The sequence below is a fragment of the Equus quagga genome, chromosome 1 (assembly GCF_021613505.1).
Source record: "Equus quagga isolate Etosha38 chromosome 1, UCLA_HA_Equagga_1.0, whole genome shotgun sequence".
Taxonomy (NCBI): Eukaryota; Metazoa; Chordata; class Mammalia; order Perissodactyla; family Equidae; genus Equus; species Equus quagga.
This window is the reverse complement of record NC_060267.1, coordinates 53,123,753-53,148,584: the sequence shown is the minus strand read 5'-3', so window position 1 is coordinate 53,148,584 and position 24,832 is coordinate 53,123,753. Positions and strand designations below refer to the sequence as shown.

Here is a 24,832-nt window from a genome sequence, read left to right as displayed (position 1 = left end):
ATTGAGCTGGAATAGAATGGAAAGAAAAGGATGAGTTCTGCCCAGGAGAGGTAGACCCTACACGAATAGACAACTGAATAGGGGTGGGGAGAGAGTCAAAGGAGACCTGAGGTTTGGGGGCTGGCTGGGTGGGAGGAGAGCAGTTGGTACCATTTGTAGAAATAGGGACGGAGCCTCAGGAGACTTGGGGGGAAGGTCTTGAATTCAGTTGATAAGGAATTTGGAGAACTTGGAAAACAGCAAGTGAGAGATGTCTCCAATAGCCAGTTTGGATAATAATGATAACAGTGATGACAATGGTAGCTAACATTGACCGAGTATTAAGTGACAGGTGATACGGGCTCTGTGAGCCAAGGAGTCAAAAGAAAGATTTCTTGGACTCTCAAGTTCTAGTGGTAGTGCTCTTTTATTCAGAGAATAGCATGGCGACAGGACCCATGGGCAGTGAAGAGCTGCAGTGTGTTGAGGGCGGGGCTAAATTATAAGGCATGGGCATGTGAGTTATTTTTTATAAGACAAAGGAAAGATCATGTAAAAAAGTTGTGAAAATGGTATCAGTGCAGGTGGGGTCTGGTTATCATGTGGTCTCATAACTTTAGATACAAATCGGGTCAGGATGTCCCATGCTTCCCGGAGGGTGATATAGATCAGCAAGTAGGCCAGGACGCCTTGGGCTTCTCTCCCTGGGGCAGCCTTGATCCACATCAACAGGCACAGTTGTAAATGCTTTATGTGAACAAACCCATTTAATTCTCCCAAAAATCTATGTGGCAAGTGCTGCTATCACCCCCATTTTACAGATGGGGAAGTGGACAAGTTAAGATACTTTGCTGAACTCCTGCAACTTGTAAGCGGCAGAGGTGAGATTCAGATTCAGCAGCCTGAGTCTAAAGCTGCAGATTGTGTGTCGGGTGGGGGGGCGACAGTTGCCTTGAGGGGAAAGGCAAGGCCTTGGGGATAGACGAGATCATCAGGAGAGGACAGAGGACAGGACGGGGGTGCCTATGTTTGGAGAACAGGTAGAGGAGCTTGTTGGAGTCTGTCTGTAATTCTGTGATGCAGCAAGCGCTCACTGAGAGAGAAATGATGGCAGCAAGGCAGCGCAAGCTGAGGGGAACCTGGCCGGGGACAAGTGGCAGTGGCAGCCAGAGGCAGAGTCAGGCAAAACTGTTTTCTCTTTCTTCTATTCATGATATTCCCAGGCAAATGGTCACATGCCCAGGCTCCAAGATGGAGCTATATCATGGGCCTTGTGTTTGGGGACAAGGACACTGGTTTTGACGGCAATGAGGGGACGATATATTTATTACCAGAATCAGACTTGGCTAAGCTGAGTCATCCCCTGAGAGACTAACAGATTCTCCTGCTTCCTTTGTATAGGGTGCTGGTCAGTCCTGGTTGTCCTGGAATAGTCCTGGTTTACACCTGTTGTCCTGGTTACACCTGCTGCATAATTCTTAACTGTGCTCCATCCACTCTGAAAAGTGCCCCAATCTGATGAGTGAATTATATGTTCAGCCCTAACTTAGAAGCATTGGGTCTTTGAGTGGATTGGCAGACAGAAGCACCTGCACTAAATAATTACTTTTTTCTCTTTCTCTGTGGAGTTCACAGAATTGAGCTTGAGGGTGTTCAAGGTGCACATGCTAGACTCTCCAGACAGAAGTGGCAGAGGGCTCTTGTCAAGGTGAAGTAAGCAATGGATGGCAGAGTGCTCTGAAATTTGTAGGCTATTTTCCAAAATCATTACTGTTGATGTCATGGGTCCTGGAAGGCCTCCTCTGCCTGGGTCTGTGACTGTTCATTTGTTCTAGTTAACGCAGTGTTTCTCAGATTAACATGACCGTTAGATTATCTGCAGCAATTGTTAAAAATGCAGATTCCTAGGCTTCACCATGGACCTACTGAATCAGAATCTCTGGAGGAGACCTGGGATTCTGTATGTCTTTATTTTTTGATAAGGAAGATTCACCCTGAGCTAACATCTGTTGCCAATCTTCCTCTTTTTTTGCTTGAGGAAGATTCGCCCTGAGCCAACATCTGTGCCAGTCTCCCTCTATTTTGCATGTGGGTCACTGCCATGGCATGGCAGACAGTGATGTAGGTCTGAGCCTGGGATCCAAACCCACTAGTCTGGGCTGTTGAAGCAGAGCATGACGAACTTAACCACTACCCAGGGCCGGCCCTGGATTCTGTATTTTTAACAAGCTTTTGAAGACATTCTTATGACCAAGCAAGCTGCAAACTGAGATTAGGACATTTCCAATTTAAAAGTTCCTGGTGAATCAAACGCAGGAGAAGTGAAGGGGCAGGTGGGTAATGGTGGTGATGGGTGGAATAGATTCACCCTTGTTAGCCACTCATGGTGTAGGATGATGTTTCTTACATTTTATGGCACAAAAGAATTACTCCTTGATTTTGTCAAAAATGCAGATTCTGGTATCTTCTGCTACCCCCATCCCCACCTGACCCTGGGATTCTGATTTAGTTGATTTGAGGATAAGCCTGGATATCTACATCTTTAAATAATCATGACAGATGATTCTAATGTAACTGCTTCTTGGGTCTTATTCTGAAAAATATTAGCTTGTTATTAATCTATGTCTCAGATCACAGTTCCTAGAGGCATCTTGAAGGTGTGGGACTCTGGATAGACAAGTTCTGATGGGGCTGAAAGGAGAGGTATGTTCTAGTACATGCCTTCTCAGGACAGCCTAGCATGGCTCTGACAAGTTCCCTTGACATATCACATCCTCTGGGACAAGCTTGTAGATTTAGAATGTGGAGAGAAAACATTTCAAGGAAATTTGGATGGAAAGCAATGCCCAGGTAACTAAGGTTGGCTGAAATGTTTTCCCCTCTGCCCTTCATTTGCAGAAGAAATTATGAAATTGACTATGAGGCAGCAAGAAGATGTGGACAACACAATGGAGTGGATGGAAGACGGAGAGCATCCTGTTGAAAAGGTAGTGGAAACCAAGACGAATGACACAAAGAAGGACAAACCCAGAAAAGCACTCTTCCCACACTCACAGCTTTTCCAGCAGTGGGGCGAGGGTCTTTCTGAGGCCCAGCAGAAAAGGGCCCAGGACCTCTTCCAGAAGTTCGGTTACAACGTTTACCTCAGTGACCAGTTGCCCCTCGATCGTGCCATCCCAGACACACGAGACTCCAGGTAGGATGGACCAAGGTTGGGCTTCCTAGAGGCCTCAGTTTAACTTCAGGATGAGCTTTGGGAGCAGCAAAAAATCAAGGGTTAGAAAGAGAGTTGGGGGAGTGGGAAATTGGTAGAGAAGGGGTTCAGGGCATAGAAAGTTCTGGCAGGCTGACTGAGCAGAGTTCTTGCTTTTAATTCATTTTATAATGGCAGCCCCCAGAAGATAACTGATTCAACCAGTATTTACAGCTCCTTGGAGATGGGCAGAGATGTCAGAAAAACATAGATCCTGAGATGTCTGACGGGATGGGTCTAACTTGTAATTCTGCAGATGAGTAAACTGAGGCTGAGAAAGAGAAAGGGCTTGTGCAAGTCACACCGAAGTTAACAGCTCTCCATCTCCGCAGTGTTTGCCTCAAAGTCTCTGCTTGGATTCCTATTTGTTATTAGTTCTAATTTAACGAGGCTTTCTTCTCTTTCTCCTTCTGTTTCCCCTTTCCATTGCTTTTTTTCTTTCTGCCTCTCCCACTCTTCTTCATAAGTTTTTTGAATAACAGCTTTGCAAAGATATAATTCACGTACTGCACAATTCATCCATTTAAGGTGTACAATGTAATGTTTTTTAGTATATTCACAGGGCTGTGCACCATCACCATAATCAATTTTAAAATATTCTCATCACATCAAAAAGAAACTCCATGCCCATTAAGCTGCTCCCCTTTTGCCCTCAGCTTCCTCATCCTTAGGCAGCCAGTCATCTACTGTTTGTCCCTAAGGATTTGCCTACTCTGGATTTTTTGTTTAAATGGAATCACATAATATGGGGTCTGTTGCAACCGGCTTTTTTCACTGAACATAAGGTTTTCAAGTGCCATTCATGTTCTAGCATGTATCAGTTCTCCATTCCTTTTATTGTCAAATAATATTCTGTTGTGTGACTATACCACACTTTGTTTATGTAGTCATTGATGGCTATTGGGATTGTTTCCACTTTTTTGACTATTACGGATAACGCTATTATGAACATTCATGTACAAGTTTCTGTGTACATATATGTCTTCATTTTTCTCGGTTATTCTCTAGGAGTATGATAACTCTACATGTAACCTTTTGAGGAATTGCTAAACCGTTTTCCAAAGTGACTGCATCATTTTCCATCCCCTCCAGCAGTGTATGAGAGCGCTGATTTTCCCACATCCCCACCAACATTTTTATTGTTTGTCTTTTGATAACAGCCAACCTGGTGAGTGTGAAGTGGTATATCACTGTGGTGTTGATTGAAATTTCCCTTATGTCTAATATCTCTGAACATCTTTTCACGTGCTTATTGCCTATTTGTATATCTTCTTTTGGAGAAATGTCTATTCAGAGACTTGTTTTTTAAAAAAATCGGGTTTTTTTTTTTTACTGTTGAATTGCAAGAGTGCTTTGTATATTTTAAATACAAGTTCCTATTAGACATATGATTTGCAAATGTCTTCTCTCATTGTTTGGGTTGTCTTTTCACTTTCTCGATCTTCTTTGAAGAACAAAAGTTTTAATTTTGATGATGTCCAATTTATCTACTTTTTTTTTGGTTGCTTGTGCTTTTGGTGTCATATGTAAGAAATAATTGCTTAATGCAAGGTCTTGAAGACTTATGTTTTATTCTAAGAGATTTATTTTAGTCTTACATTTAGGTCTTTGGTACATTTTAAATTAATGTTTGTACATGGTGTGACATAGCGGTCTGACTTTATTCTTTTGCATGTGCCCAACTAATTGTTCTAGAACCCTTTGTTGAAGAGACTACTCTTTCCACATTGAATTGTCTTGGTACGCTTATTGAAATCAATTGGCCATAAATGTAAGGGTTTATTTCTAGATATCAATCCTATTCCATTGATCTGTAGGTCTATCCTTATGGCAGTAACTCACTGTCTTGATAACTATAATTTTGTAGTAAATTTTGAAATCAAGACATGCGAGTCTTCAAACTTTCTTCTTTTTAAGATTGTTTTGGGTATTCTGGGACCTTGACTTTTCATAGGAATTTGAAGATTAGCTTGTCAACTTCTGCAAAGAAACCAGTGGGATTTTGATAAGGATTGCATTGAATCTGTAGATCAATTTAGGGAGCATTGCCAATTTAACAATTAAATCTTCCAATCCATGTACGTGGGAAAACTTTCCTTTGGTTTAGGTCTTCTTTAATTTTTTTCAGTAATGTTTTGGCTTTTCAGAGTATAAGTTTTGCACTACTTTTGTTAAATTTATTCCTAAGTATTTATCTTTTTGATACTATTGGAAGTGAAATGATTTTCTTAATTTTGTTTCAAATTTTTCATTGCAACTCTATAGAAACACAATTGATTTTTATATATTGATCTTATATTCTGTAACCTTGCTGTATTCATTTATTATTTCTAATAGTTTTTAGAGGATATTTTAGGATTTTCTCTATATAAGATTACATCATTGGCAAATAGAGAGAGCTGTCCTTCTTTTTCAGTATGACACCTTTTATTTCACTTTCTTGCCTAGTTGGTTGGTTAGAACCTGAATAGAAGTGGTGAGAGAAGACATCTTCGTTTTGTTCCTCATTATAGAGGGAAAGCATTTAATATTTTACCATTAAGTATGATGTTAGCTGTAGGTTTTTGTAGTGCCCTTTACCAGAAATTCTATTTTATTCCTAGTTTCTTTAGTGCTTTCCTTCTTTATTTTTATTATTTTGAAAGGGTGTTAAATTTTGTCAAATGCTTTTTCTGTGTCTATTGAGATGATCACGTGGTTTCTCTCCATTATCTACTAATATAGTATATTACATTAAGTGATTTTAGGGTGTCAAATGAACCTCAAATTCATGCCATAAATCTCACTTGATCACAGTGTATAATTTTTTCTCTATCTTGCTGGATTTGGTTTGCTAATATTTTTTTGAGGATTTTTGTGCCTGTATTCATAAGAGGTATTGTTTGTAGTTTTCTTTCCTTGTGATATTTTTGTCTGGTTTCGTGTCTGGGTAATACTGGCCTCACAGAATGAGTCGGGAAGTGTTTAATCCTCTTCTATATTTTGGAAGAATTTGCAAAGTCTTGGTATTAATTCTTCTTTAAATACTCAATATAATTCACCACTGAGGCCATCTTTTCCTGGACCTTTTTTGGTAGGTAATTTTTGATTATTAATTCAGTCTCTTTGCTTGATGTAGGTCTATGCAGATTTCTATTTATTCTTGAGTCAGTTTTGATCCTTTGTGTCTTTCTAGGAATTTGTCCATTTCATCTACGCTTTCTAATTTGTTGCCAGGCAGTTGTTTATAGTATTCCTTTATAATCTTCTCTTATTTCTGTACGGTCAATGGTGACATCCCACTTTTATGCCTGATTTTAGCAATTTGAGTATTCTTTATTTTTTTTCTTGGCCAGTCTAGCTAAAAGTTTGTAAATTTTGTTGACGCTTTCAAAGAACCAACTTTTCATTGACATTCTCTATTGTTATATCTATTCTCTATTTTATATATTTCCAGTTTCATTTTTATTTTTTCTTGCGTCTGCTTGCTTTGAATTTTATTTGTTCTTTTCTAGTTTCTTAAGGTAGAAGGCTAGATGATTGATTTGAGATCTTTATTCTTTTTAATATAGGTTTTTACAGCTATAAATTTCCCTCCAAGCTCTGCTTTTTGCTGTATTCCACAAGTTTTGGTGTATTGTGTTTTGGTTTTCAGTCATCTTAAGGTATTTTCTAGTTTCCTTTGGGATTTCTTCTTTGATCTAGTGGTTATTTAGGAATGTATTGCCTAATTTCCACATACTTGTGAATTTTCCAAATATTTTTGTGTTTTCATCTCTAATGTCACACCATTTTGATCAGAGAATAGCATTTTGTAAGAATTTAATCTTTCTAGATTTACTGAGCCTTACTTTATGCCCCAGCGTATGGTCTCTCCTGGAGAACATTGTTGTACAGCGAAGAGGGATGTGTATTCCGCTGTTGTTGGATAGTGTTCTATGGATGTCCATTAGGTGTAGTTGGTTTGCAGTGTCATTCAAGTCTTCCATTTGCTTGTTTATTTTCTGCCTGCTTGTTGTATCTATTATTGAAAGAGGGGTATTGAAGTTTCTAGCTGTTACTGTTGAGTCATCTACTTCTCCCATCAATTCTTTCAGTTTTTGTTTCCTATATTTTAGGACTCTGTTGCTAGGTGTATATGTTTATAATTGTTATATCTTCTTGATGGATTGATCCTTTTATTGTTATAAAATCTCCCCTTTCATCACTCATAATGATTTTGTTTTAACATCTATTTTGCCTCATATTGATGTGGCCACTCCAGCTTTCTTATAGTTGTTGTTTGCATGATAAATTCTTTACTTTCAACCTGTTTGTAGTTTTTGATCTAAAGTGTGTTTCCTGTAGATGGTATGTAGTTGGATTTTTTAAATACAATTTGACAATCTCTACCTTTTGATTAAGTTTTAGAATTTATTTGCATTTAATGTTTTCATTGATATATTTGGATTTGTGTCTGCCATTCTCTTTGTTTTTAAATGTCTCATGTCTTTTTCCTCTAGTTCTTCTTTACTGCATGCATTTTATATTAAGGGAATATTTTCTAATAGTGTAATTCTTTGAGTGATTTTTTAATATATTTTTGAGTTATTTTCTTAGTCGTTGCCCTGTGGCTTATTGCATGCATCTTAACTTATAAGAATCTACTTAGACTTGTACTAACTTAATTTAAATGAGATAAAGGAAGGTTCCTCATATCCAGCTCTATTTCCTCTTTCTCCTTTTTTGCTATTATTGTCACACATATTAAATGTGTATGATACAGACCCAAAAATATACTGTTATAATTAATTTAATTTATAATTACTATAATTTTCATCTATTAATGAAGACGAGAAAAAAAGAGAGGAAGTACAAGGTATAGAGTTTGTTATATTTATCTTCTTCTTTACCGTGTCTGGTTCTCTACACTTTTTCCTGTGGATTCGATTACCATCTGGTGTCATTTCCTTACTTCAATACAGCTTTGTTTCCATCCACCTCTTTTGTGTGGTTATTGTCAAGTATATGAAATTACTATATGTTATGAGCCCAGCAATACAATTATATACACTTAAAAAAATACAATTGCTTTTCAAATATTTAAGAAAAGAAAGGAGATGAAATAGGAATTTATACTCTCTTTTAAAATTGCACAATTACCTTTATTGATCTTCTTTTGTGTGTGTGTGTGTTGATCATGTGTGTGTGTATGAATTACTCTCTGGGATCACTTGCTTTCAGCCTAAAGAACTTAGTATTTCTTGTAAGGTGGATCTGCGACCAACGAATTCTCTCAGTGTTCGTTTATCTGCCAATGTCTTTGTTTTGTCTTTACATTTGAAAGATATAAGCTAAAAGGCGCTTGGTTGATAGTTTATTTTTTCTTTCAGCATTTTCAGTATGTCATCCCACTGCCTTCTTGCTCTATTGTTTCTGATGAGATGCCAACTGTTAATGTTATTGGGGTTCCCTTGTATGTGGTGAGTCATTTTGCTCTTGCTTCTTTACAGATTTTCTCTTTACCTTTGGCTTTCAGCATTTGAACTATGATGTGTCTATGTGTGTATCTGTGCATTTATCCTACTTGGAGTTTCTTGTGCTTTTGGACGTGCCTAAAAGTTTTTGAGTATGGATATTTCTTTTGGGGGTTAAATATATCATAAGTTGCACCCTCTGAGTGCTAAGATCTTTGGGTTTTGTTTTTGTTTTTGTTTTTTTTGTGCTGGGAAGGATTCACCCTGAGCTAACAGTTGTTGCCAATCTTCCTCTTTATTTTTTTTTTTTGGTGAAGAAGATTGTCCCTGATCTAACATCTGTTGCCAATCTTCCCCTTTTTCTTTTTTTTTGATGGGGAGGATAGTCCCTGATCTAACATCTGTTGCCAGTCTTCCTCTATTTTTTATGTGGGCCACTGCCACAGCATGGCTTGATGAGTGGTGTATAGGTCCACGCCCAGGATCTGAACCAGAAAACCTCAGGCTGCTGAAGCAGAGCATGTGAACTTAACCACTACACCACTGGGATGGACCCATCTCTTTTGTCTTTTTTTTCCTCCCAAAGCCCCAGTACACAGTTGTATATACTAGTTGAAAGTCCTTCTAGTTCTTGTATGTGAGCTGCTGCCACAGCATGGCTACTGACAGATGAGTGGTGTGATTCTGCAACCAGGAACCAAACCCAGGCTGTCTAAGTGGAGAGTGCTGAACTTTAACCACTAGGCCATCAGGGCTGGCTCTTGTAACTGTATTGATTAGACATCAAATGAACAACGAATTGTGACCAGAAACTTTTTCTGTAAATTTCCTTCCATCTATACTTTTAACTATCAGAGCAGAAGAGTTATCATTCAATACATAACCCATAACCCATGTAGTGCATAGCAGTGGCCCAATGCATGGTTTGACTGATGAATTAATACTCTCCATCACATTACCCTAAAAAGATAATTTCTCAGCATCCCCTGATTCTCTGAGTCATAAGATAGCAGGTGTCGCCATAGACGCAGAGGTGAGAAGCTACTTCTTCATTAAGACCCACTCATTTCAACATGTAAATTGCCTTAACCTGGGATATTCTGCCCCCAGGGTATTTAGAGAAAACTTTTACCTAATTAGCATATGCAAGGATGTAAAAAACTTTCATCTTTCATGCCTACTCCAGCTGATTGGTAGTGACGACCTGTAGTATTGTGGTGAAGGACTTCTGACTCCATGTGGTCAGAGGCCATGATCATGAGTGCCATGATCTGTTAGTGATGCCTGTTATCATGCAAAGGGAAAATGGTGGCATGTGTGTCAATATTTTTCACTTGTAAATCAGAAGGCAAATAGAACTTAAATTTTCTCGGGGTCAATTGCATGATTTAGGTTTTTAAGTACGAGGATAGTATGCTCAGATCAGATGGTAATTGAAGTTGCCTTATACTTATTTAATTTTGGAGCATTCAGGTTTAATTCCATATGGTTAATTCACAAAACTTCTTGTCAGAAAGTATTACTGAGGATAAAAAATATGTATGAATCAAGTGTCCATATATGCTTGAATAGCATCTGAGTCACATCTGATACTAATAAACCAAAGGAGAACTCTTCCTCTCTGCTGTTCATAAGAAAATCCAAGTGGCTCGTCACATTTCTCAGTTTTCAGAGCTAAAGCATTCTGGAAAGCTTTGAGAATGCCATGGTTTGAGAACTGGAGGAAGACCATTCTGCTGACTTCCTTTGAAAGAGAAATAATTTAGTGGATGAGAGTATCACATGGAATCTTGAATTTAGAATATACCTTCTATGCCATTGAGTCCAGCTTCCTACTAAGCGAGATGCCAAAGTGGTTGTAGTCACTAGGTTTCCCCAGCTTTCTGGATAACTGTCTGATACCAGAGAGATGCCAGCCTTGGCAGTTCTTACAATGTCTGTCTTCTCATTACCTTTCAGAGACCAGGGAATGGCTACTCAGGAGAGTCTTGTGGCAATTGGGGAATCAGTCAGTCATTTTATTGAGTATAGGTAGATATTAAATACCAGCGAACAATTAACCACAGGGAGAGGCATAGCTTCAATAGTTAATCTCTAACAGAGGGTCCCAAAATGCTGTGGCCAGGATCAGCTACAAAATTAGCAGGGCCCAGTGCAAAATGAAAATGTGAGGCCCCTTGTTAGAAAATTATGAAGAATTTCAAGACAGTGATAGCAAAGTCTTAAGCTAACTCAACCCACGAAGTGTAGAGTCCTGTGTGACTGCACAGATTGCATATCGAGGAAGCTGGCCGTGCTACTGGCATAACTTACCTTAGGAAATCTCAGGGTAAAAATATATTTTGCAATTGCTTAAAGCCTGTTTGCATGTGTACATATCAGTTTTTTAGTCCTACACGATAGTTTCAGGCAAAGTTGTGATATGCATAAAGTTTACGTTTCTGGCTCTAACGCCTAGAACTTGCTCACCTGATCTGTTTCCCCATTGGCTCCGCCTGCTGCTGGAGGTAACAGGGACTGTGGCTCTACGTTGGGAGGAGTTGCTAAAGATCAGTTCTTCCAGCTGTCATCCAATGAATAACTATTTTTCAGTATCTTCTGCTGCACTGTCCAATACGGTAGCCGCTAGTCATGTGCGGCTATTTAAATTTAAATTCGTTAAAATTGAATTAAATTAAAAATTTAGTTTTTGTTTACACAGCCATATTGTAAGAGCTCAATGGCCACATGTGGCTAGAGAGTGTCACCATAGACAGCGCAGATATAGAACATTTCTGTCATTGCAGAAAGTTCTCTTGGACAGTGCTGGTCTACACTTTCCAGATCAGGTGCTGGGGGGGCAAGGAGGAAGGAGAGATCATTCTTTTTGGAACTGCAGGAGCCATATTTCCTGTCGCTCTTGCTATAAGGCGAAGAAGCAATGTGGGGTGTGGAGAAGACAAGCATTGTGAAAGCGTTTAGATTCTAGCCAAGAAAATATTCAAAAGAACGCACGGGAGCCTGTCAGGGGGAAATAAAATCTGAAGGTAGCTAATTGGATTATGTGGTACATATTTATTATATAACCAGCCTATACTAAACATTAAGAACTGACGCTGCATTTGAAAGAATTAAAGTTCATCTCTGCCAGTGTCCTCTGCCTCTACTTTAAATACCAACGATCCTTGAGCTTTGGCTCAAGGCTCCTTTCTGCATGTAGCTGAGGTGATTGTATCCAACTCTTATGAATTCATTACCACTTCCATGGTGATGGCTCCCAAATTCACACATCTCCAATCTGGATTGTTTCACTGAGGCCCTGGGGCCAGATATGCAGCAATCTGCTGGGGAATTCCACCGGATGCTTCAGAGGCACTCCAGACTCAACACGGCCAAACCTAAGTGTCTCCATTTCTTTTTCTCCTCTCATTGCTCCTAGCTCAGTGAACGGTGCCATTGTCCAAGTAATAAATAAAACAAAAAGAAGAGCAATAATCCCCAAAGTAGTCATAATAGCAGCTAATATTTAGTGAATACTTCTTTTATTCTGAGCACTTTATGCACATTATTGCTTTTGACACTCGTAATAAGACTAAAATGTGGGTGTTATTATTATTACTACGACTATCATTTTACAGATAAGGAGAAAAAGGCACAAAAAGGGTAGATAACCTTCCCAAGATCATACAGATGGAAAGTGACAGAGCTGTGACTTGAATACAGGTCTGTCTGGAGACTTGATCTTGCTTGTAGTACCACACTCTTACAGCATTGGCATCATCGGGGAGCCCGTGAGAGATGCAGAGTCTCAGAGCCCACCTAGACCTGCTGAACCAGAACCTTTCTGTAAGCAAGATTCCCAGGTGGTTCGCGTGCACCGGAGAGCCAGAGCAGCACCATGATATCGCATCCTCCTCGCGGCCCCTTGCTTGCCCGCCACATTCAAGTGACTAGGAAATCAGACTGGGACCGTTGCTCTTCCTTTCACTCCTCTCTTTCTTCAGGGCATGCCTTGGCTGAGGTCTTCAGACCTTCCCATCTCTATTATGGTGACCACATGTGGCTGATCACCTTTCATCTGTTCTCCTCTTGGCAGCTAGAACGATCTTTTAAAAATGTTAATTTGATCATACCTATCCTTTGCTTAAAATTGTTCAGTACCTCTAGGAGAAAATCCAGTCTCGTTAGCCTTCATTGCCTGGGCCATCTGGTCTGTCCAGCTTCAGCTTGTGCACTACTGAGCAGTGCATTTCTTCACACAGTGTGCTCTTTTGTGTCCCTGTGCGTTCACCTGTGCTGTGGCCTCCGCCTAAAGTTTTCCTGAACTCACAGGGCCTGCAACTCAAACGCCTGCAAATGCCTACATGTGAGGATAGCTTTGGGTGAGAGCTGTGGGGAAAAGGGCACGTATGCTGTGAGAAACGGCAGCAACTCTGGCTCAGGTCGGAGTGGGTGCTAGCAGTGGGAAAGTGTTTGCAATGAGACAAAGTTTGGTTTGTCAGAGAGACCAGAAATAAATGGACTTTTTTTATGTTGGCAACTACTTCAAATTGGAAAAAAAATTGTGGATTGAGTCTTCCTTCCAGAATGGCAGAATGTTGAGTGCAGCATTTCCCCTCCCTAAAAATCACCTATTTGACAGGAGAAAATTATAAAAAAGACTCATTTAATGTTTTCAGAGTGAATATACGTGAAATGAAAATAGAAAAAACAGTAAAGTCAACAAAAAGTTGTTTTTTTGAAAGATCAACAAAATTAATAAAACTTTAGCAAGACTGACCAAGAAAAAATAGAAACGACTAAAATCAGGATTGAAAGAGGACATCACTATTGATTTTATAGAAGTAAGAGATTATTAGAGAATACTATAAACAGCTATATCCCAACAAGCTAGATAACTTAGATGAAATGCACAAATTCTTAGAAACACAAAAACTACCAAAACTGGCTCAAGAAGAAATAAAAAATCTGAATAGGCCTTAACAAGCAAAGAGATTGAATTAATAACTAAAAAACTACGCATGAAGAAAAGCTCAGACCCTGATGGCCTCAATGGAGAATCCCAGCAAATGTTTAAATAACAATTAGCCCCAACCCTTTTTTTTTCTTGAGGAAGATTAGCCCTGAGCTAACCACTGCCAATCCTCCTCTTTTTGCTGAGTAAGACTGGCCCTCAGCTAGCCTCCATGCCCACCTTCCTCTACTTTATACCTGGGACGCCTACCACAGCACAGTGTGCCAAGCGGTGCCATGTCCGCACCCGGGATCCGAACCGGCGAGCCCCAGGCTGCTGAGAAGCGGAACATGGGCACTTAACCACTGAGCCACTGGGCCAAGCCCCACCCCAATCCTTCTTATTTTTTTATTTTTATTTTTTTTGAGGAAGCCCTGAGTTAACTACTGCCAGTCCTCCTCTTTTTGCTGAGGAAGACTGGCCCTGAGCTAACACCCGTGTCCATCTTCCTCCACTTTATATGTGGGACGCCAACCACAGCATGGCATGCCAAGCAGTGCCATGTCCACACCCGGGATCCGAACCGGCGAACCCCAGGCTGCTGAGAAGCCGAACGTGCAAACTTAACCGCTGCGTCATGGGGCTGGCCCCCCCCAATCCTTCTTAAATTCTTCCTAACAATATAAGAGGGGGAACACTCCCAACTCAGTGTATGAGGCCGGTATTACCCTGATACCAAAGCCAGATAAACACATCACAAGAAAACTACAGAGCAGTATCTTGTATGAATATAGATGTAAAAATCCTTGACAAAATACTAGCAAACTGAATCTAACAGCACAGAAATAGGATTATACACTAGGACCAAGGAGGATTTCAGCCAGGAATATAAAGTTGGTTCAACCTCTGAAAATCAATTATTATAATACATCATTTTAATAAAATAAAGGGCAAAAAACACACTATCATCTCAATAGACACAGAAAAAAAAAGATTTGAAAAAAATCCAACACCCCTTCCTTATAAAAACACTCAATAAGCAAGGAATAGGTAGGAACTCCCTCAACCTGATAGAGGGCATCTACAAAGAGGCCACAGCTAACAGCATTCCTGATGGTGAAAGAAGGAAAGCTTTCCCACATGATCGGAAACAAAACAAGTTGTCTGATCTCACAATTTGTATTTAATATTTTACTTAAAATCCTAGCCATGATAATCAGACGAGCAGAAAAAACGTCATCCAGTTTGGGATGGAAGAAGTAAAATGATCTCTGTTCACAGGTGACATAATCTCAAATAGAGAAAACCCTAAAATCCACTAGAAAATGATGAGAGCTAATAAATGTGATAAATAAATGACAAGCAATGGGATATATTGGTGGATATGAGGAAGCCATTTGGTGTAAAACTAATTCAGCCTGAACTTGTTTTTCCAAAAGGGCCTGACGTGGCCATTGAGCATGCGTTGTCTATCTGCTTTAAGTACTTACTACGTCCCAAAGACAAGAACAATGCCCTTAAAGATAAGGCTGTAACTTCCCCCAAATTGGCATTTCCTTAAGAATAAGCATCTCTCCCTAAACTAAGGACTGATTGCTGACCTGCTGTGTTCACCTTGTGACCATCCACCTTGGGACTGCTGACCCACTGTGTTCACCGAATTGCTATGCTGGCAAGGCAATCTCATGACTATTGTAAAAAGGACATTCCGGTGATATGTGATGCATGCTCTTTCACTGTATATAACCGCTCTGCACACCCCTACTTCTTTGGAGTGCTCTATGCCTTTGTGAAAGGACTCTGCCAGGCTATACGGTCCTCAGGGTTGGCGCATAATAAACTCACCCCAATTCTAATTTATAGATTGGTTATGTATTATTTACATCAACAAATGAAAACAGGAAGGTTACAGGATACAAGATCAATACACAAAATTCAATTATGTTTCTATAGATTTGTGACAAATGATTCAAAAATGAAATTAAGAAAACAAGTCCACTTATAATAGCATCCAAAAAATATTTGGAAATAAATTTAACAAAAAAGTGCAAGCTTGTAAATGGAAAACTACAAAGCATTGGTTTTTATTTAAATTAAAGATTTAAATAAAAGGAAAATGCCCCATATTCATGGTCGGAAGTTTGATTTTGTTAAAGTGGCAATAGTTTCCAGGTTGATCTGCAATCCCTATCAAAATACCAGCTGTATTTTGGGTAAAAATTGACAAGCTGATCCCAAAATTCATATGAAAATGCAAGAGATCCAAGATAGCAAAAACGTCTTGGAAAAGAAGAATACAGTTGCAGGACTCACGTTTTCCCTGATTTCAAGACTTACTACAAAGCTATGGTAATCAAGACAATGTGTTACTGGTTAAGGATAGACACACAGATCAGTGAAATAGGATTGATATCCAGAAATAAACTTTTACATTTATGGTCGATTGATTCCTCACAAGGGTGCTGTGATATTGTGATTTATATAAGAAGTATACATTTGGTCTTAGCCCCTGTTCCTGGCACAGAATCCTAAAATCCTCGAAGTTTCCTCAATGAGAAGAGAGGTAAAGGGGTCTTTTTTTGTTACTCATAACAAACTGTTTTCAACCATACCTGAGTTTATGTTAATGAGGTCACTTTTAGAAAGCCGCTAGGGATAGAGGCTGGTTGCCAGAGAGCCAACCCAGTGATTAGAGGGCTAGAACATGCTAGAACCTACCCCAGTCCCCAACTCCACCTCCTGGAAAGGTAGGGGGATTGAAGATACACTTGATCACTAATGGCCAATGATTTAATCACTCGTGCCTACATCATGAATCCTCCATCAAAATTCCTGAACTATGGGATCAGGAGAGATTCTGGGTTTGTGACAAGACTGCAACCATATGCCAGGAGTATGATGGTAGTTTCTACTGGGACAGACACTACTGTGCTCAGGACCCTTCAGGACCTTGCCCTGTGTATTTCTTCATCTGGCTGTTCATTTGTATCCTTTAAGATCCTTTGTAATAAACTGGTTATCTAGTAAGTAAACTGACTTACTGAGTTCTTTGAGCTGCTCTAGCAAATTAATCTAACCTAAGGAGGGGGTTGTGGGAACTTCCAGTGTATATAGTCAGTGGGTCAGAAGCACAGTAACAACCTGGACTTGGGTTGGCCTCCAGAGTGGAGGGGACAGTCTTGTGGGCCTGAACCCTTAACCTGTGGAATCTGATATCAACTCCAGGAACTGGTGTCAGAACCGAGTTAAAGTGTAGGACACCCAGCTGGTGTCACAGAATTGTTTGATGTGGGAAAAACCCCACATAGCTGGTCCCTGAAGTTTTCACTGTGAGCAGTGCTATGAGTAGACAGAAACACACAGGAGAGTTTTTCTTCTTTACAGGAGCCAAGACAATTCAATGAGGGGGAAGAATAGTCTCTTCAAACAGCGCTGGGGCAACAGGGTGTCTACATCCAGAAAGATGAAGTTAGAACCCCACATCACACCATACATAGATATTAACACAAAATGATCCCAGATGTAAATGTAAGATATAAACTTTAAAACTCTTAAGAAAACATAAGAGTAAATCTTAGAGATCATCGGTTACGTCGTGGGGCTTCTTAGATACGACACCAAAAGCACAAGTGATAAGAGAAGACTGAAAAATTGCACTTCATCAAAACTGAAATTTTCTTTAGCTACAAATAATATCAAGAAAGAATTCACAGAGTGGGAGAAAATAGTTGCAAACTATATATTCGATAAGGTACTTGAATCTAGAATATATAAATAACTCTTACAACTCCATAGTAAAAAAGACAACCAACCAAATTAAAAATGAACAAGGGACTTAGACATTGCCACAAAGAAGATATATAAGTAGCCAAAAAGCACATGAAAATATGCTCAACATCGTTAGTTATTGAGGAAATGGAAATCGAAACCACAATTAGATAATATTTCACACTCACTGGGATAGCTATCATCAAAATGACAGACAATAAGTCCAGGATATGGAGAAACAGGAGCACTTATTTATGACTGGAGGTAATGTAAAATGGTGCAGCCACTTTGGAAAACAGTATGGCAATTCATCAAATTATTAAACATAGAGTTACCGTGTGACTTAGCAATTACACTCTTAGGTGGATATATCAGTGAGATGAAAACATGTGCCATCACAAAAATTTGTTTGAGAATGTTCATAATGGTATTAATAATAGCCAAAAAGTGGAGATACCCTAAATGTCCAGCAAGTGATGAATGGATAAACATGTGACATATCCATGCAATGGAATATTATTTGACAATGAAAAGGAATGGAGTACTGATATGTGCTATAACATTAATGAATCTTGAAAACATTATGCTAAGTGAAAGAAGTCAGTCATATAAGACCACGTATTGTATATTTCCATTTGTATGAAAAGTCCAGAAAAAAGAATTCAATAGAGAAAGAAAATAGATTAGTGGTTGCCTATGGCTGAGGGACATGTGGGTGGAATAGATTGCGGAGAAATGGAAAATAAGTGGTAACAGGTACAAGGTTTCACTTCAGTATGATGAAAATGTTCTAAAATTAAATAGTGGTGATGGTTGTTCAATTCTGAATATTAAACAATAACATTGAATTGTATACTTTTAAATGGGTAAATTTTATTGTTTATGAATTACATCTCAATAAAGATGTTAAAAAAAGAAGAGTAAGTCAGTCCTAGCATACGGTAAGTATTTAATAAATGTAAACTATGACATTAAAAAAAATGTGTCAAGCACAATTCTTTGGACAGTTTCCTACCTCTCTATAGTGGTGAAGTAGAGGGTTGTGTCAAAGATAACTGGAGGTCTGAGAACATGGGGAAAGGGTGGTGGTAATGACAGAAAGGAGGCTTCTGGCAAGGAAGCTAATTTGGGGATGGCGTTTGGGCATGTTGACTGTTCAAATGGAAATGTCTACTGAAGATTAATCAAAAGAAATAAGTTTTATTCCCATATTAGAAGAATTTTGGATAAACAGATATAAAATCTTCTTGCTATTGTGATAAGCAACTGAGAGTTTCCCTTCCTAATGAGTTTGGGAGAGTTGATAAGTTGATATGACATCATATGTAGTGAAGGGGTAAATTGGAGAGTAATGTTAAAGCAACTTAAAAAAGGAATAGGGTTATAAAATATGGTCTCTTACAGATGTCTTCAGAAGAGATATTCTTCACAACTGCCCTCCCTCAGTGTCATTCTCATATTCATGAATGAAGCTCTGTCCGTTATACAGCGGGCCATCACTAGCATTATCAACCGGACCCCCTCTCGATTGTTGAAGGAGATCATCTTGGTGGATGATTTTAGCTCAAATGGTGAGCAACTTGATCAAGGAATAATAGTAAAAATGACTCTTTATTGACTGTGCTAGGCTGGAAAGGGGTTTTACCTTAGAGTTTAGGACACTTTGGGCTTCTCATGTAGGAAAAAGGAAGGGATCATTTATTAAAGGCCTGTTTGTATTGGGTACATTAATCTTCTCAAAGTCAAGACAGAGGATCATCATCTCGATTACACAGATGAAGAAATTAAGACACAGGGAAATCACATAGTGTGTCCAGATTGCATGATGAGTCAGTGGGGGAGCTGAGGCAGGCCCAGGACTACATGACTCCGAAGCCACCTTTGCCCTTTCCATGAACCATGAGAGAGACCTGAGGGACTGAGGTGGGGTCCACAGTAGGATCTCAGACACCAAGAAGGGATCTGGAGCCCTTTGATTCCAGGTTCTGACCACTCCAGGACTCGCAAATCTACTCTTCCTCTGAGAAAGAAACCAGCAAGAATCTCATCTCTTGGCCATGGAGGGGGCAGAAAGTAGAGGGAGGTCTTGATAAACCCAACCAAGTACACACATAGTTCTTGGGGCAGCTTGGCATGGTGGGTAAACAAGACATGGGTTCACATCCAGAGTATGTGGCTTACTAGATGTGTGACTTGGAAAGAATACCCTCTTTCTGGGCCTCAGTTTTTCACTTGTGAAGTGGGAATACCGAAGTGCCTACCTCATAGGATTCTTTGAGAATTAAATGAATTAATATTATCAATGAATAACTCAGAGTTATTTGGTTACATATTTTAAACACTGCTTAGTGATTTGCATGCAAGTTGTTTTCATACATATGAGGAAGTCAACTGGTAGGCTGAGTCCAAGAACAAATGCATAGACAGGCTGGTAAAAGAGAGAGGAGAGAGGGAAGGAAAAACTGCAAACAATCTGGGAAAAGTGAATCTTGTTTGCATAATTTTGGAGATAAACTCATTAGCTAGAAACTGGCAAAGAGATTAGTCTGGGAGTTCTGTCTCAATTGGTCCTTGAGTTGGCCAAGTAGGAATATCTAAAACAAGACACAATAACTTCAGTTGTTTATGGATTCTCCAGAAAATCTTGACGTTTTCGCTGTAGAGAAGACATTCCAGGCCGTCTCTGCAATGTCTGTCCGTCAGCACTTCTACCTCAGTTAGGTTAGGTCTATCCCACTCATTCTACCCTAAATTTTTCAACATACATGAAGCACGTGTAACAGTGCCTGGCACATAGTAAGCAGTATTATTAGTTCAAGATAGTTTAACTTCAAGGGGAAGGAGAGTAAGAATGGTAACATTAAGCCTAAGGATGGAAGGGAGAGGAAAAGCAGGTGCAGGGGAAACACTATCTGTTTTCTCAGTCAAGGCTGGAGAACTGCTCATCCTAAACTGTAAGTAGTCCAACCACATAATAGTATGAAATTATTGTACCACGTTGATTATTGCACTCAGAATTTCCATAGATGTGCGTTTGGTTGGCAGAAGAACTAAAGGCACACTTGGATGAGGAGATTAAGCTTTACAACCAGAAGTATCCAGGACTACTGAAAATAATACGGCATACCGAGAGAAAAGGTCTGGCTCAAGCACGCAACACTGGCAGGGAAGTGGCCACAGCTGATGTGGTCGCCATCTTGGATGCTCATGTTGAAGTGAACGTTGGATGGTAAGGCTCCAAGAGGTTTTCTCTTCCGGGAAAGGGGAGAAAAGAGACATTGTACAGTACACGTACTGAATACAAGATAGGATATTGTGGAAACAAGGAAGACCAACACCAGACCTTAAACAAATGGGAGCTCCAAAGACAGGATGCTTTTACTCAGGGATTTTGGTTGGCTAAGGGAAGTAGTCTAGTGCTAGAGAAAAAGCAATGGAATTGGAGTATTGACAGTTGGATCCCAATCATAACTTTGTGAAATACTTTGTGACTTTGAATAAGTCACTTCACCTAACTAGACATTTATGTCCTTATCTGTAAAATGAAGAGATTATCTTTTTGGTAACTCTGAAGGTTTTCCTCAACTCTGAATTGCGGGATACAAAGAGAGCTGTCTTCTTTAGAGAATGTGGGGAATCAGATAGTAAAGAGACATCATTTTGGAGACAGGGAGACCCAAGAGATAATGTAAATTCAGGCTGAATACTGATAGTCCTGGTTCACAATAGCTCAGGGGCGGGTACTAATTTTGGGGTACTAATTTCAAATCTGCTCTTGACGTGGGTCATCTGCTAGCAGCCCTAGCTATCTTGAAAGCTTCAGAGATTCTCTGCACTCTGGGGAGTCCTACTCACCACCCAGCACTGCCCAAAAGAAGAAGGTGCTCAGCGTCAGGGCAAGGTGCTGGGAGCAGCTTTGTCCGCTTGCTTCTGCTGCTTGCCCGCGTAACCAGCCTGGGTTTGTCACACATTCTTCTTCCAGGGCAGAGCCTATCTTGGCTCGGATTCAGGAAGACCGCACTGTGATTGTGTCTCCCGTGTTTGACAACATTCGTTTTGACACTTTTGAACTGGATAAGTATGCACTGGCAGTTGATGGGTTTAACTGGGAATTATGGTGCCGCTATGATCCACTGCCAAACGCCTGGATCGATCTGCATGACGTCACCGCTCCAGTGAAGTAAGTCTGAGTGGGCACAGGAAACTTGGCTAGCACACGAGAAGTCAGGAATGGGTGGTGTGGGCTTTGTTCATCTTTCGTGGTAGTGGTGGGAGGGGTGTGGGAGAAATGGAGAAGGTGGGGTGAAGGATAGAGGCTAGAGTAAAAAAAAGCTGATCCCAGATAAGAAATCACAGACACTTTGGGCTATTTAAGGGCTTTCAAGTAAAATAAAGCAAAGTATATAATGTTCTAGAAAACATTTGGGCCACTTTAAACATTTATCAGGCTATGTAGTAGAAGGACCAAGGTGAAAAAGATGTAATTTCAATCTAATTTGAGAAGGGTTATGACAGCACGGGGGTGAGGGAAGAGTATATGCTCTTAGTCCACACTGAGGGTTTAGGGAAAGTCTTCCGGAGAAGAAGCAGCTTGGGTAGAGTTTCGAAGGCCAAGCCATCATATGGGCTTCCCACTCCTCACCTCTGTCCTGACCCATTCCTCACTGAGGGGTTAGTAACGCTCTTGCTGTGTGCTCCACAGGAGTCCTTCCATCATGGGCATCCTGGCTGCCAACAGGCTCTTCTTGGGAGAGATTGGATCTCTGGATGGTGGGATGCTGGTCTATGGAGGAGAGAATGTGGAACTTAGCCTGCGGGTGGGTACACTTCCATTCTTGTTATGGGACAAAGCAGAAGGGGAAATAATAGGAGGGGAGTAGGATCTCTGGAATCCTGGAACAAGGCTAAATGTCATTGGCTCAAGTGGTGGACAAATTCTTATGTTTCCATGTCCCTAGGGGTAGGCAGTAGGACTTCTGGAGTGGAGCTTCCTGGTACAGGTCACTCTAACCTGGGAGATATGGGTGGGAAGGGGTAGAGTTGAAGCTCAGCAGACAGTGCCCCTATTTCCCTTGGGGACTCCAGGCATTTTCCAAGCATCTCCTGGGATAAACCAACTTTGGGACAGACAACTCTCAACAAGACCAGTCAAAGAGGAACCGGAATGGGCAGAGGGACCAGGGGATACAGATGTGTGGGCAGCCAGCCTGCTCCTGTATGGACAGCTAGAGCAGCCGACACAACGACAGAAATTTGTGCTGAGATATAGTCTAGTATGAGACAAACAGCCAGTGATGGGTCATACAGCAATGAAATCCTGAAGCCAGTTCTAGTTCTGACCAACTTCTTGGCCGTCCGGAGCAACACTGGCTTCACACTTCAGCAGTGATCCTTCATGTCTGCCCCTGACGGCTTCTCGTGCTTTCTCAGGCCAAATGAACAACCTGAATTTTTGTGCTCTATAAGGGAATTCAGGGTGTAAACTAAGACACCTGGAGAAATCCCAAGTGCAGAGTATCAGTTAATATCGCCACAAAAATACTGTGTAACGAACCACCCCAAACTCAGTGACTTCAAACAACATTGTCGTTATTTTCACAGATCTGCTGGTCCAGCTGGGCTTGCGCAGAGTGGCTCTGTTCCACCTGTGTTCCTTCCGGCCCATGCTGATGAGGCAGCAGCTCCCTTAGTAAAGCTCTTCTTATGGTGCAATAGAGGGCATGTGGAACCACGTGAGGCTTTTTAAGGCCTAGGTTTGGAACTAACACATTATTGCTTCTGCCTTATCTCATTTGTCGAAGTCAGTCACATGGCCAAGCCCAAAACCAAGGGGTGGTGGGGTATCTTCTGTCTACAATGAAGCCCTGAAGACATGTATGAAGAATTGGGGCCAATAAATCCAACCCATCACAATCAGTTGGGAACAGGTTTCATGCATAAAACATGCCTTCCATAGTATCCCTTTTGCCTCTCCTGTATGGTATACAGGCCTTCGGCAGAAGGCCCTGATCCTGGGGTTTGTGATTGTTCTTGTTAATTTGTCCTTCTTTCATCTTCCATCCTAAAGCTGAATTCTTAAAAGAGCCAGCATAAGGTAGTGAGAATTATACAGAGGCAGACAGACTTGAGTCCAAATCCTACTCTGCCGCTCGAAAGTTTGTATTATCTTGGGCGACATGCCAGCTCTCTAAGCCATACCTGCTACATCAAACACTAGCATGGTGATTGAAACACGGCTCACACTCAGTAAACGGTTAAGGATAAGAATAGCAATAATAAGGATGTGAGGGTGGCACTGTGAAAAATGCTGGACCTGGGTTCTAATGCTGGCTCTGCTAACCCCTCGTGGACTGAGCTTTTATAAAATGGCCTTTTCCCCCCTCCCATCTCAGAAATTCTGTTCCAGAGACCAGGTGATCTCTGGTCCATTGTAGTGTCTGGAAGAACAAGATAATTTTCTGTTTAAAGCTTATTCAGGTCTACTCCCTTCAATTTCTTTCCAATTAAGACTGATGACCCTAAAGCAACATATTATACCCACTTAGGACCCACCCAGAACCCTACATTTATATATTAACAGGACTGTTAGTCCTCATGTGGGTTATACCTTAAGCCACAGTCATTCTTTTGCAGAGAAAACTATTTTTTGCATGGTGTTCTTAGTCAGTTTTCCCATTTGTGAAATGAAGAGAAGCACCCCTCTTTCATCTTCCTCATAAGGATGATGATGTAGTTAAAATGTAATAAGTAATTTGAAATGATTTATAAAAATATTAATTAGAATCCTTGTTTGGCTTCTGTGACAGAGGCCAAAATAACAGGTTTAAACAAGACAGAAATTAATTTCTCTTTTCCATATCAGTTTGAACATAAGCCGTTCAAGATTGAGATGACAGCTCCAGGGTGACGGGGCCTAAGAGTCTTCCGTCTTGTAAGTCTACTACACTCAGTGCCACATCTGTATTCTAGTCAGTAGGAAGAGAAAGGGGAAAGAGAGAGCATGCTCTTTCTTTTTAAGGGCATTACCTGAAAATTGTGTATATCATTTCCCCTCGCATTCCATTGGCCACTGCTGGTCATATGGCCAAACCTACATGCAAAAGAATCTGGAAAATGTAGATTTCAGGTAGTTGGTTATGTGTGCAATTATTCTTTTCATAACTATCGATGTAGAGGGGAACAGATATTGGGGGTACAATTGGTCTCTAACACCAAAATATAAATACAGAAATAATGATTTTTTGCATGGATTTAGCAAAGTCCTAAGGTGACCCTAGTTACATTGTGGCTGGAGTTCTCCCACCTACCAGAACTTCCCATTAATTTGGCTGGAACCCCAATTCCACAACTTCTGGCCCAAAGCCCTTCCTGCCATTTCTGGGGTCTCCGCACTTTTCTCTGCTCTCCCCTTCTGCGTCTAGGCTGCTTCTCTCTGTCTCCATTCCCCCAGTGCACACGTGAACT

At 40.4% G+C, this 24,832-nt stretch overlaps 1 protein-coding gene across 7 annotated transcripts in view; it reads left to right on the top strand.

Annotated features, from left to right (window-relative positions):
* Positions 1 to 24,832, top strand: part of GALNT8 (polypeptide N-acetylgalactosaminyltransferase 8) — a 62,599-nt gene that overhangs the window by 5,614 nt on the left and 32,153 nt on the right. For 6 of the 7 annotated variants that reach the window (XM_046681412.1, XM_046681438.1, XM_046681448.1 and 3 more), the window contains exons 2-6: positions 2,878 to 3,175; positions 18,773 to 18,939; positions 20,414 to 20,597; positions 21,351 to 21,548; positions 22,071 to 22,185. In XM_046681412.1, the coding sequence (XP_046537368.1) occupies positions 2,878 to 3,175; positions 18,773 to 18,939; positions 20,414 to 20,597; positions 21,351 to 21,548; positions 22,071 to 22,185 (962 nt within the window). The remainder of the gene's footprint in view (positions 1 to 2,877; positions 3,176 to 18,772; positions 18,940 to 20,413; positions 20,598 to 21,350; positions 21,549 to 22,070; positions 22,186 to 24,832) is intronic. The other variant, XM_046681403.1, reaches the window with a different exon arrangement.